Below are 14,079 nucleotides of genomic sequence, written 5' to 3' on the forward strand. Positions count from 1 at the left end.
AACGGGTTAAATTGGGGAAATAGCAGCTGTTCAGGTAAGACTGGTTTGGACAAATGAGTATTTAAACGTCTCTGAAGTAAACTCCCAGGAATTGGAAATCTGTCAAATGTGACGGTAATGGTGGCATTAAATGTTGGTGAACTGTCCTTTTATTAGATGAGAAATGAAGACGACGTTACAGGGACCGTGAAGACAATGGCACGTTGAGTGTGTGCTACGTGCGCAGACTGGAAATGTTTAAGGATACACACAAACTGAATTACTCGAGCTTACTAGCTGGTTAAACCAGAGAGTGGATAAACATTTAGGTGCCTGAATACCGCCTATTTATGATGATGCCGATTGTATTCACTTAAAGCAGGTTGGTCATGAAATCTCTCCCAATTTCTGGATCCCTCCCTCTAGCCCCTAGCCCCCACCCATTGTATAATGGCCACAGGGCTGGTACAAGCTACCTCTTTTCCTTTGTGAGGGCCGAGAGCCTGTCTAATGGGCATGCGCAAAATGCTTGGCTGTTTTGGGCTTTCTTAGACCTGGGTTGACTCTCAGGATCACGTGAGAGTCAACACTGAGGAAAGTAACGAGCTAGACAGCCATTGATGAAGGATGTGGAGTGTTACTAATGCTTTACCCTTGGTCCCTCTAACCATTTTTAGAAATAAAAACAGATTGGAAATTTTGAACATGCCCAAAACAAAGTGATAGAGCTGCTTTAAATGTCTCAGAAGCTGCGGTGATGGGAGAGATAACGTGGAACCCCAAACATTTCAGAAATTGTGTTTCGATTGCTGGTTTATTATCAGATGTGCGCTAGGTACAGCTTGTTTGGAGAGAGATTAGTGTCATTTATTATATAAATACCGCCATGAACAGCGGCCTAAAATAAACAGTAAGTTTGCATTAGGTTTTCAGTTTACGGTGTACTGTTGCACTGTGTGTCTGTGGATCACACACTTGTTTGAAGTGCTCCAATATTCCTACCATAAAGTTATTGTAGAAGCCTGTAGCTCTGTGTGCATGGTACAGTAAATGCAGCATGATGTGAGCTGGGATGCCATTTACCGCTAAGGATGTGGCTTTATTTTCTTCCAACAAGTATCTTGAATGAACGTCGTGTCTCTCGAACTTTAGTAAATAGACTCCTGCTTGGCGTGGAGTCCCTGTGCGCTCACCGATAAAGTCCTGGGGGGGTGCAGGATGAAGTTTGGGTTTTCCACAGAGTTTCCAATTTCACAGACCTCGTCCTAAGACGATCAATACACCTTCACCTTGGGCAGCGTGCAAAGCATTTCAAACAGAAGGTTAGCGGCCGTTAGCGCTGTGTTACCTGGAAAATAAAGAAATAATTCATTGTAAATACTAGAAGTTCTGTGAGCGATGTCTGTTATAAAATGGCGTGATTGACATGTCGAGCCCCGTTCTAGTGAGTCTTATTTACAGCTAGATAATTAGTATTAAGGGCTAGTCACAACCCATCGAGGATATATCTGAACACAAGATGCTCTATGTCTCCTTAATCCCAAGGCTGGCTAAGATTAATGAGCGTTACAGTTATCACATTAATGGAGGCTGTTAAGAATGCTGGATCCTGCATCATGTTGAAGTTAGCTTTTTATTCAGTGATAGATCGCTTCAACTCAATGCATTGGGGAATTCTGAATAAAGAACCAAGCTTTTCCTATAAAAATCCACATTGGGTCACCCAAAATGCCATTGATTTCAATACACTGGGTACCCCTCTGTCATCAAACAACATTTAGCCCGAACCCGAGCCTGAGTCGAGCTAATGGTGCAAGTTTTTGATCGAAATTGTGGTTTGGCTCAGGCTAAATATTATTGTATGATGAGGAGGGGTGTCCAGTGTGTGGCCAAGATGGATTCAGAATTTAGTTTCTATGGCATTGATTTCAAGGTGGCATCTTGATGCACCCCTTTATGTGGCAAATGTGTTATTTTATTTTTAAGATTAAATCTACTACTTTACAGAAACAAGAGGCAACTTAATATACGTAGCTAATAACATGTAGTATGGTTTTTATCATTTATTATATCAGAAATATGGTATGTATATAAATACTGTATTAATCAAGTAATGTTTATAATATTTTCATACATTTTGAATGAATAAAAAGTTAGATGAATAAGAAGCTTTTTTTTCTGCATTGTAGTGATGGCATTGGGCACTCACTTGGCGCGATTTTTCAATTATTATTTATATAGCGCCATCAGATTCCATAGCGCTGTACAATCCTATGTAAAGAGTGGCTCACGTACCATGGACAAATCTTTCATTAAAATGAAGAAAGGTAATAAAAATAAAAATAAATAAAAAAGGGGGGGGGTTGTGTGGGGGAACTCAGGGGATAGGGAGAGACTAATTAAGGAGTTCATACTCTCCCTATATCTTCACTGCCGCCATCTTTCTCTACCTTGTCGTTTCACCTGCCGTTATCTGCGCCAGTGGTGGACTCGCCCACGTGTTTCCATATGGTTTTAGTACATTTCCTGCCCGAGGTTTCTCATCCTGTTCTAAAGCCCTAAATCTTTTACTATATTTCTGATCCAACATGCTCACCAGAAAGATCATACATCGGAGCCACTTCCACCAAGTCACAGCCCACAATATTTAGCCCCTTGCAGCCACGGATTATTTCCAGAGCCTGGATAAAAAAAAAATATATATATATATACAGGGTTATCATTTCTCTGTCACACAATAATCCCACATATACACACAGCCGCTGTATTATAGTATCACTGATAATCCCACATATACACACAGCCGCTGTATTATAGTATCCCTGATAATCCCACATATACACACAGCCGCTGTATTATAGTATCCCTGATAATCCCATATATTCGTGCAGTTACTGTATCACAGAAATTAAGTTACCGTATATGTACCGGTACAGCTAGTATATTACAGTATATCCCAGATAATAATCCCATGTACCTGTGGGGTGGTAAGACCGGCAATCTCTGGAGTCCCAGTCCCTGGAGCAAATGTTGGATCTAGTCCATCAATATCAAAACTGATGTAAACAGGTTTTTCCCCCATTTGGAGCCTAACTTCTTCCATCAAAGGAACCAGAGATTTCAGCCAGCAGTCATGTGCGTACACCACCCGAAACCCCTGCGTAATAAAGAGGATTATTTAAAGGTTGAAACTGCTTTCACTTGCATGGGTCTCCTGTGATCTTCCAGGCTGATCAAGAGATGTGAGTTCTAGGTTGCTCATTGGTAGTCTATGTTAAGGTTAGAGATACAAGTTACAGGTTGGTAGTCAATGGTAAGATTAGATATGTGTGTTCTAGGTTACTCAGGTAGTGTGAAGGTTAGGGATACGAGTTCTAGGTTACTCACTGGTAGGTAATGTGAAGGTTGTAGATACAAGTTCTAGGTTACTCACTTGTAGGTAATGTGAAGGTTGTAGATGCAAGTTCTAGGCTACTCACTTGTAGGTAATGTGAAGGTTGTAGATACAAGTTCTAGGTTACTCAGTGGTAGTTAAAGGGTATCAAAACAACAACAGTTTGTATTGTAAGCCCTTCAGGCTTTTTGCAGTTAACACTATCTTTTCAGAGAAAATGCAGTGTTTACATTACAGCGTAGGGATACCTCCACTGGCCACTCCTCAGATGGCTGCTAGAGGTGCTTCCTGGGGCAGTGCTGCATGCAGACACTGGACTTTCCTCATAGAGATTAATTGATTTAATGTATCTATGAGGAGATGCTGATTGACTAGGGCTGTGTTTGGATTGTGCTGGCTCTGCCCCTGATCTGCCTCCTTGACAGTCTCAGCCAATCCTATGGGGAAGCACTGTGATATTAAACAAGTTAGTTCTTCTTCTGCCACTCTTAGATGAATGATATTAAGTGTTCAGAAACGTAAGCCATTGAAATGGTGGTTACAGACTCTGAATACTGGCCAGGTGAGGTCTCTATATAATAATACCTTTTCTCTGCCAAATTCATAAGGGTCAGAGCTGTAATTGGAACCTCGGAGCCCAATTTGTACAACTCTCTTACAGTCGAGGAGCCCGTCATCCACACAACGTCTGAATGGTGTCCCATGATAGATCTTCTCCCCCAGGGCCGTGTCTCCGGTGTCATCGTGTGCGTCGACATGTACCAAGCCAACAGGTCCATGTCTACAACCAAAAGATATATACATAGGACAAAAAGCCTGCAGTCACCTAAACATACATATATATATTATAAGCCGGCTGCCTGTAATAAATATGCAATTTACAGACTACACTTCAAATTAACTTTAAAGCTGACAAAGATTTTCTTTTTCCTTTTTCAAAACATCTGACTTTGGTAAAAAAAATTAAAAAAAAAATTGCTATTTAGTTACAATATATTATCATACATTGCCTTAGACTGCCATAACTCCAATGTTCCCCATTTTTGGCAGTGCCCGCTTTAATGAGATTGCGGGAGACTCTGATAAAGGCCCGTTAAACGTACAGTTTGGTTCTGCATGAAGATTGACTCTGGGGCAAAGCTCTAATAGTGAAGGAAATGGCAGGACGTTACACTGGTTTCCACGGTGATAGCTCCACTTTTAGAACATATTCCCAGAATTCTGGTACGTTTAATGTGTTATTAGTGGATCTTTGAGTTACTGTATTGCAGATCCCCAAATCAGAGACAAATCAAGGCTCCACAAGGCGCGAAGGCAGGTTATTAGTTTGCCCTTCATCCTAGGGGTGCTGAACAAGGCCAAGCAAATTCATGGTTCTGGGGTTCCAGTCTAACCCCTGAGCACTAGGTGGCTGTCTTACATTTACCCCTGCTCTGCCCACTAACTAACTGTCTGAATCCATGTCCGAATCATGTTAGTACAGAGGACACGGACTGCCATAGCAGGTGTTAGCAGTGGTCTTACTGCACTCAGAACATCATAGCACAAACTCGACCATATGTAAACTGCAGACTCCTACAGCACACCTGGTATCTAACTCAAACTGTCCGTCCTGGGCATGTTGACATCGAGCGCCTGTTACATGTAGCTATACTCCGTAATATTGACCAGTATACTCTCACTCTGCAAGTGGACATTATCACTTACTTTTCAGCCACCGCTTGAAGGATGGGATAAGTGATCGTGTGATCTCCACCTGCATGGAACCGAGAAATGACTGTTACATCAAAAGCCCATACTGCACTATTTACCATTTTTAATATATTATGCACCCCCTCTTTAATTCCACCCCCAATAATGCTTACAGTGAGGCTGGGCTTTAATGGAAACAGACAAAATGTACACACATCTGCCCCTCGACAACAGGCCTTAACAATAAAACCGTAGAAAACCCAATAATTTTTTATATAATTTAATCTATCAGTCTGATAAACAACTGATACGGTAAACTTTCTTATATTTCTAAGCATTCTTTGAGATTTGTACGTGAATTGAAAGACAGCCCCCACTCAGAAACATGAAGGGTTAAACTCATTCTGTATAACCCTATATGCTCGCTGTGGGTTATGGTGTCCTCCCATGAATTGCCTGTGCCCCATGGAGTAGCCCAAGTTTTGTTTGTCACAAGTCACCTGACCCTAGTACAATGGAGATTCCAGCATCGGGGGGGGGGGGTTATTTACCATCACACTGATCACTTCCTGCTTTGTCTTATGGTAGCACCCTGCGCAGAAGCGGATTGTGACGAGAGCAATCTCGCCACATTGCATTGGAGAAGCCTGGTTGCCCGTCTGCTGCCTTTGGACTATGGACCAGACTTTAAAAGACTTACTTTCCCTGCAGAAAGGCTTATTCGTGCATTTCTGCCGGGGTGTTCGGTAGATTTTATCTATCGAACAAACTGCCGAAGGAGCGACCACCTGGGAGCTGGAGTGTGCCACCAATTTACCTCCCTGAAGCTGCGGTTAACCGCAGCTTAATTGACGAATGCAGGGTGGTCTTTGTTCGTTTACTGAACACGTGGCGGCGGCCATTTTAAGAGTCCCGAGCGGCCAGCGGTGTTCAGCGCTTACACCATGGATCTAAAAACGGACAGTTGCACGAACACCTCTGAGCCGTCCGCCTCCTGGTTCTTCTTCGTGCAGTTTAAACCGAACACATGTTCATTCGGTACTTGTGTTATGTGAATGTGAGCCTATTCGTGTAATTAAAGATTGGAGCCTATTCGTGTAATTAAAGATTTTGGCTCCATGGCAATTGAACTGTGTGAATAGGATCTGAGTGCTATTCGGTAGTTTTGTGCGCTCAGATCCCAGCTATCTGGGGATATGTGAAATGTCTGTGTTTTATGTATAAAAGGTGACTATGTATTTTAAGGTGTTTTACTGTCTTTGTGTCCCCACGTGTATAATGGAGTCTTGCCTCTGTCCTGGGAGATAATTGGATTACTTCTCAATTATCCCCAGGATAGAAGGAGGGAATTAGGATGCATTGTGGGGATGTTTTACCTCTGTGTGTCTGAAATGTGATACATGTCTGTCTGTGTTACAGTCTTCCATCTGGTCCCCTAGGGGAGTGTCCACCAGGTGGGAGACATGCATAAATACTGGGCAGGTATCCCTGAATAAACCAGACCACTGCTTGACCCTCAACACAGAGCTCTGTCTCGTCTTTGGGGGGGGGATTTACTGTATGCTGTTAGAGACTGATTGCCAGGAGTGTAAGCCGCTTGGGAGCTTTTCCTGTTCGTCTGCTAGCAGCTATTCGTGAGGTTCTGGTTCGGGAGTGCCACATTATTCCCTTGTATGCAGTTCGGGAGTTTGGTGTTTTACTGAAGCTGCCTTTATATCTGAAAGGGGAATATCGTCGAAACGGATTATAACCCCTTGTGTGCTGAAACGGTCAGTTACACTGATCATGTGACACCAGATTTTGGACAGGGTCACATGATAAATCCTAGCGCTGATTCACGGTAGATTTACCTAGAGTTAATGGAATACATCCCGCTGCCATTATTTTCTGATAAGCCTCCTTGATCCTGCGGCAGCTGTCCGGCAGATTATACAAGTTGACATTCACGTCTCCAATATCCGCCACCATTATGGAGTCGAAAGGGGCGGATCTGGTTGCGTTGTTGTATCTGCGGACCATGATTGATTCTGCCCTGATGTGACGTGGTCCAAACCTGAAAAATCAATTAAAAGAGAATTAGCATCAGAACAAGAGGTGCTGAATCCGAGCTGCGTTTCTGAGAAATGTGTTTTTAAAGGACTACAGATAAAACCGACAAATAACTTTATGCAAGTCTTTAACTGAATCTGACGAATTGAGTGGGGGCAGCCATTTTGAACTAATTTGCATAATTATTCTTACCTATTAAATAAACTTCCCTCCCATTGGTGAAATACCAGCAGTTCCAGTGGGAGGAGCTATTAATCCTGTAGGATTGACTGTTCAGCCAGCCATTCCCCAGAGATAATATAATCTCTAAATAGTATTTCTAAAACTAGGAAACTATAACAACAACAACAACAACAACAACTCAAATGGATGAATTCGCTGAACACTGGGAGTAGTTAAAGGGAAACTCCAGTGCCAGGTAAACAATCTGTTTTCCTGGCACTGGAGGGTCCCTCTCCCCCCCACCCCCCAATCCCCAGTTGCTGAAGGAGTGAAAACCCCTTCAGTCACTCACCTGAGGCAGCGGCGATGTCCCTTGCCGCTGTCTCCTCCTCCGCGCAGCTCCTCCTTCTGATTCCGTCGGCCGGTGGGCGAGACTGATCCCGCCCACCGGCCGAGGAGACCTAATGCGCATGTGCGGAAATGCCGCGCATGCGCATTAACGCTCCCTATAGGAAAGCATTGAAAACGAATTTCAGTGCTTTCCTATGGGGAAATGAGCGACGCTGGAGGTCCTCACACAGCGTGAGGACGTCCAGCGACGCTCTAGCAAGGAAAATCCTTGCTATAATCCAGGAAGTGACCTCTAGTGGCTGTCTAGTAGACAGCCACTAGAGGAGGAGTTAACCCTGCAAGGTAATTATTGCAATTTATAAAAACTGCAATAATTATACTTGCAGGGTTAGGAGTAGTGGGAGTTGGCACCCAGACCACTCCAATGGGCAGAAGTGGTCTGGGTGCCTGGAGTGTCCCTTTAATAGTAACATTTTGTCTAAATTAATCCAGATCAGTATTTTTTGCTTAATGTTTATTGTACAGAGTTTAATTCACTATATTTGGGTGTCAGTGAATAAAGCCCACGTTATATTTCATTTCTTTAAATACATCTGGGGACATGAAACAACAACACGGTCATCTTTAATAGCTCTTCAAACTACCAGATGTCTGCATCCATATATTCCACACATTACTGGGAGTATTATTGCTGTGGAGCTCCGTGATACACTCAGACACATTACTGGGAGTATTATTGCTGTGGAGCTCTGTTATACACTCAGACACATTACTGGGAGTATTATTGCTGTGGAGCTCTGTTATACACTCAGACACATTACTGGGAGTTTTATTGCTGTGGAGCTCTGTTATACACTCAGACACATTACTGGGAGTATTATTGCTGTGGAGCTCTGTTATACACCCAGACAGATTACTGGGAGTATTATTGCTGTGGAGCTCTGTTATATACTCAGATACACCAACAATATGAAGCTCATAGAAAAGAGGGACTTGGGCCCAAATAGGGACTGCACACTATTGTTCTGGTTTAGACACACTTTGTCCTCCATTTCATTACAAACGAGTAAATGCACACATTAAACATAAACTACAGCTCATTGTATCATTACAGCTTATCATATTATTACACACAGCTCATTGTGTTATTACAGCTTATTGTATCATTAAAGCTCATTACTTGATTACTTTCTTATATCAGGAGAGCTGATGGTTTCATACGCCTGATTTAGGGTTAGATTAATAAAGCCATTATTTAAGCTGTGCTTAACACTTTAGTTTTATAGGTTTATTAATTAAATGTCTGATTAGATTATTATAGGGTCAGGATTGAAATTGTATTTAACCCTTCAGGGTGAGATTCAGATTGACACTATTTAAATGTTTTTGAACCCCTTATGGTTAGGTTACAAGACCCATGATTTAAATTGTGTTTAACCATTAAGAATGCGGAGCCAAGCTCTCTGGCAATGAATGTGCTATAGGTAGTTTCTTGCCTTGCTCCTGGGCGGTTAGAGGTTCCGGTATCTAGGGGTACCCCGATAAAAGCAGCATCTAGCCCCTCTGCGGTTTCCTGGTAGGGCAGTCTCATCATGGTGCCAATTCCAGCCATGCGGGCGACATACTGAGCACTCGGTGGCACATTAAACTTGCCCCCTGAGGCCCAGCGATGTGGGGGGCTGAATGAATCCCTCAATCCGTCCGTCAAGCCTGGCAGGGTCGCACGGCTGCAGTAGTGCATGCCTCTGAGAGTAGTCCATTGCATACAAAGGTTTAGCCTGCCAGTGGTAATAGAGACGGGTACAGGACCCCACGACGCCGTTGTGGATGGAAGGAGCTGGGTGCAGATTGAGGGCCGGGCCCGGAGCATGTATCTCACAGTAGCCATAATAAGTGTCCTGCTTCACACTCAGCTCAAAGTGCAGCTATGTGTGTGCAACAAGAAATTCCTGCCCAGCCTCCTCTCAGGGACACACAGCTGCCAAAATCTGTACCGGACAAAACGGGCCTGGAGGGATCTCATTACTGCAGTATTTATTTATTTTAACACCTGGTAACAGTACTCACATTTTATTATCAGACTCAGTGATACACAGGGATATAATGCCACACGCTGTCAATATCCGGAACTTGGAACCTCACTATCATATTCACTAAGTGAGAATTCAAACGGAATCCCAAAATAAAAACCTTCTCCACCTCCATTCTGGTTTTAGTTTGGGTTTGCAACACACATGTTCATGTTGCAATATTTGTTATCTGTCACTCAGCAATGGCATGATGACCGATATTTTGTTCTTTGTATGCATACCACTATTAAAGAATAAAAAAATTAAAAAAATTGAAACTCACTCTGAATTTCTGACAATACTCACTTATGTAAATAACTGCCTGATTCTGTTTACTGCAGCGGAGAGTACCCACCTGCAAAAACAGAATGGAGTTGTAGGCATTGTGCGCCAACAGAGAGGAAGCAGCACATTTATAGATATAATAGTTATTGCAGATATGTTTTGATATTTTTCCTTTTGTTTAACCCCTTAAGGACACATGACATGTGTGACATGTCATGATTCCCTTTTATTCCAGAAGTTTGGTCCTTAAGGTGTTAAAATGAAAACTCCTGGGGAGCTGCCGGCCCACCATGCTGACTGGCCACACGTCGTATCAGCTTCTCCAGGCCAAGGAGGCTCGAGGTGCTTTAGGTGCCCCGTGTGCATCATTGGGACTTGGCATGGGGGCCTATGAAGTATCCCGCAAGGGGGTGGGATGAATTGAGGAGCCAGAGAACCTGCGTGGAATCTTTTAGCCTCTAGCCCGATTGTAATCCGTTTTTGTCTGTGGCACTGAACATTTGGTGTTCTGAATTTTATTATCTCACATTGTTTCTTGGCCGCTCCATTTTTAGTTAATTGCTGGTCATTCCAGTAATCTCACAATAGTCTTTTTAAACTGTGGAGGTTTCATCCTTGATATGATTTGACGCAGTTTAATCCGTTTGTACACAGACCTCCAGTTTTAGAGAGGGGGTATTTGGGCATGTCTTCTAATCGACAGCTAACTATATTTACGTACAGAGGGGAATCTTCTATACTAAGGAGGGATGTCTCATTAGATAACTATTAGTCTAAAATAATCTGCCATAGCCCTGCTGATCTCTGCCTACTATATTGTTTATGCTATCCTGTATCGATGCATTTCGCAGATCATGTGACGTGCATATTGCTACCGCGTCGATAGCTCTTACATATCTTGGATTGACGTGCCCACTCTCCTCCGAGTGTTTTTATTTTAGTTTATTCCTGAAGTAATGACCAGTTATTCACACCTGGTTACAGTTTATAAATAAATCTCTTATGTCTTAAAACAACATTTGACAAACAACATTAAACTCTATTTTTTTTTCCGTGGGCAGCAAAAATGCCTGATTTCTGTACGTAACCAGTGGGTGTTTGGGGATTTTTTCCCCAGAATTTTCTTGTTCTTGATGCATAAAAAAAGGTATAAAATTGTGCGTTTTATTTACAGAACTGCTCCATATTTATAAAAAGTAAAGAATCTGACTATAGATCAACTTTCCTGAAAGCGATTCCCAGATAATAAGGTCGGAAATGTAGCAAATTGAATTAAAATGGCAAACTTTCAATCACAGTCAGAGTTTGACTATTTTAGCCTGAATTTTGCAATTTACCGGTAATTTTGAATCCACTAAAATTAAGAAAAAAAACCTCTTCGTTGTGTCCTCATACAGCATGTATTGCAATTTCCTTCCCGGATTTCTCATTCTTACCGTCAAAATGAAAAAAAGATTTATGTTTCTCTATTTCACCAACCACTCTGATCCCTCCATTAACCCTTCAAATACACCTTGCAACAAAATATATCATTTTACAGATCTCTGGATCTACCTCACCTTCATCAGGGAGCATTCGGACATTATCATACAAGCAGCAAATTGAAATGGAATTTAACTGAAATAATTACACATGCAGCTGCAAAAGTAAGTCAAACTAGGATGATTACAATTTGCAAGAAATGTCAGCTATAAAAGAGGTCTGACATTCAGCGATTTGAGTTTTTAGAAATACAGAAAAGGTCAAAGAGTTGGTGCATGACCTATATGTGCCACAAAAACGTCCACATTGGAATGTGTCAACAAGAACATTCTCAAAAATAATAGGTTGCTCCCGGACAAGTTGCAAGGGCGCAGAGAGCAAAGGTCACCGGCAATGTTAGCCAGGCCTTCACAGGGCAGGCGATAAGCTACAGTCACAAAAATCAGGTCTATCAGCACCTCTGTGGATCACTGGGTTACTCAGTAAAGGGAATTCCAAATTACTTTCAAATTTAAGGAAAATATCAAAATTGTAAGAATTGCAGATTTAACTTGGAGAGTTTTTCTAATTGAGCTATTTTGGGCTTAATACAATCTCCCTATAGTAAAATATCCTGCCAGTCTCACCAAACTGATCCTGGGAGATTTTTCTTTATTTTTTTTTTATTTTTTTTTTTTTTTTTTTTTGTCAATCTCTTTTTATTGAAATTTTGTTTTAATCATACCCATGCGGGTCATGAGACACAAGAAACATATAATACACGTAGCATTATGAAACATATCATGACATAAACATTTGCGCTACTGCACAGTCATGTATTAGGGAGATTGGACCTGCAGAGGTACGTTATCAGGCGTGTGTGGACTGCTTCGGGAGAATGGATGATTGGCGATAATGGTCTTAGGGTAACCCCAGCGGGTTTTTGAGTTATGGCCTTCTTCTATATGTACCCAGATCCCAGGAGGGCCTGGGGGGGGGGGTAGGTAGGTTTGGAGCGGTCGCTCCCTCTTTGCAATGGGGGGGATGGGTGGACTAGGTGTGGGTCTGGGCCAACTGGTAGTGCGTAGCTGTAACAGTGTAACATAGTCCATGTTAGGTATAGTCTCTGTTGATCCTGGGGAGATCAGGCCTCAGGAATGGGTCACTGGATGGTGTCCTGGGTGGGTGCGGGGATGCCCAGTGCGTGACAGAATGTCGGGAACTCTGCAAGCGTGGAGAGTTTGTGGACAGTTCCGTGGTGTGTGACCACCAAGAATCTGGGAGACCTCCAGTGGTATTCTATTCCCGCTTCTCTGAGTTTTCTTTATTTTTTAAACATCTGACGTGGGTAAAAATAATGGGGATTTAGTTACACTCTATTATCATACATTGCTCTACACCAACTAGTGCCCGCTTTAATGAGATCGCGGGAGACTCTGATAAAGGCCCGTTATACGTACAGTTTGGTTCTGCATGAAGATTGACTCTGGGGCAAAGCTCTAATAGTGAAGGAAAAGGCAAGAACGTTACATTGGTTTCCACGGTGATAGCTCCACTTTTAGAACATATTACTCAGAATTCTGGTATGTTTAACCCCTTAAGGACACATGACGTGTGTGACATGTCATGATTCCCTTTTATTCCAGAAGTTTGGTCCTTAAGGGGTTAATGTGTTATTGGGGAATATTTTGGATCTAGAGTTAGTTTCCTGGTCGCCAGTTGGAAACGATATCTAATGAAGGACAATCCTGGATATTGTGACAGAGTTAGTAAGTGCAGGTAACTAGTAGCACATGTTTGCACTGAGTTGGGTTACTGTTTACTTTATTGAGCAGACAGTTTAACGTGATCATGGGTTTCCTGCTACCAATGCTGTGCCATGCGTCCATGTAATGATGGTAAAATACACGTTAATCGGGTCATTCACTATTCTTCGACGTTCAGTGGATTAAATCCGAATTGTAAAATTGAGGCTAAAACAAGCTAAGCTCTGCCTCTGGCTGACATGGACTGTTTAGCTTTAATTGTTCAGTTCGGATTTAATCTCAGTTTACTAACTAGCCCTGAATGAGTGCAAACCGTTATTCCTTATAATGACCTCCGCGGCTCCGCCATCCCTCTCACTCCATCCTCATATCACCTCAAACCCATCCCTCTCTCATTCTCGCCTTCTTCTCATCTCCTTCACCTATCTATCCCCATCTCCTCATATTCCTATCACTCCCATCCATCCTTTCCACTTACCCCATCCCCCTCTCTCCTGTATCCCTCTCACCCCATCCTCTCCTTCTATCCCTCTCACCCCATCTTCCTACTACTACAACATATCCCTTTCTTTCTTTCAATTCTATCACACCCAACCATCTCCCACTCCTTTTTCCCCATCACTCCCAGCCATCACTTTATCGCTCCTATACTTAGATCATTTTTACACATCCCTTCATCTCTCCTCATCCTCTGTTTACTCCCACCAACCTTAACCTGCTATCCCTTTAACTCATCGTTTATTCTTTGCAACCTATTACTCCGAGCCATTCCTTCCATCCCCATCTATACCTAACATTCTCTCCCAATTCTTATCACTACTATCCTAACTTCCACATTCACTCACGTCACACTCATCTACCCACACACAGC

General features: G+C 42.5%; 1 protein-coding gene across 1 annotated transcript; it reads right to left on the bottom strand.

Annotated features, from left to right (window-relative positions):
• Positions 1–1,116: 1,116 nt before the first annotated feature.
• Positions 1,117–9,770, bottom strand: LOC134577417 (agmatinase, mitochondrial-like). Its single transcript, XM_063436144.1, has 7 exons — positions 9,124–9,770; positions 6,916–7,118; positions 5,081–5,129; positions 3,959–4,154; positions 2,957–3,136; positions 2,576–2,660; positions 1,117–1,327 (listed from the first exon to the last, which is right to left on the bottom strand). The coding sequence occupies exons 1-7, from the start codon at positions 9,513–9,515 to the stop codon at positions 1,254–1,256; spliced, it is 1,179 nt and encodes a 392-aa protein (XP_063292214.1). The 5' UTR covers positions 9,516–9,770; the 3' UTR covers positions 1,117–1,253.
• Positions 9,771–14,079: the final 4,309 nt, after the last annotated feature.

Source organism: Pelobates fuscus, chromosome 11 (assembly GCF_036172605.1).
Source record: "Pelobates fuscus isolate aPelFus1 chromosome 11, aPelFus1.pri, whole genome shotgun sequence".
Classification (NCBI taxonomy): domain Eukaryota; kingdom Metazoa; phylum Chordata; class Amphibia; order Anura; family Pelobatidae; genus Pelobates; species Pelobates fuscus.

Bases quoted from the DNA above. Each gene is read 5' to 3' on its own strand.
- LOC134577417 (XM_063436144.1), bottom strand. From the start codon at position 9,515: ATGGCTACTGTGAGATACATGCTCCGGGCCCGGCCCTCAATCTGCACC. The intron at 7,119-9,123 runs GCAAGAAACTAC...TTGATTTTTCAG, and splicing joins TCTAACCGCCCAGGAGCAAG to GTTTGGACCACGTCACATCA. The intron at 2,661-2,956 runs GTACATGGGATT...TTTTTTATCCAG, and splicing joins CCGGTCTTACCACCCCACAG to GCTCTGGAAATAATCCGTGG.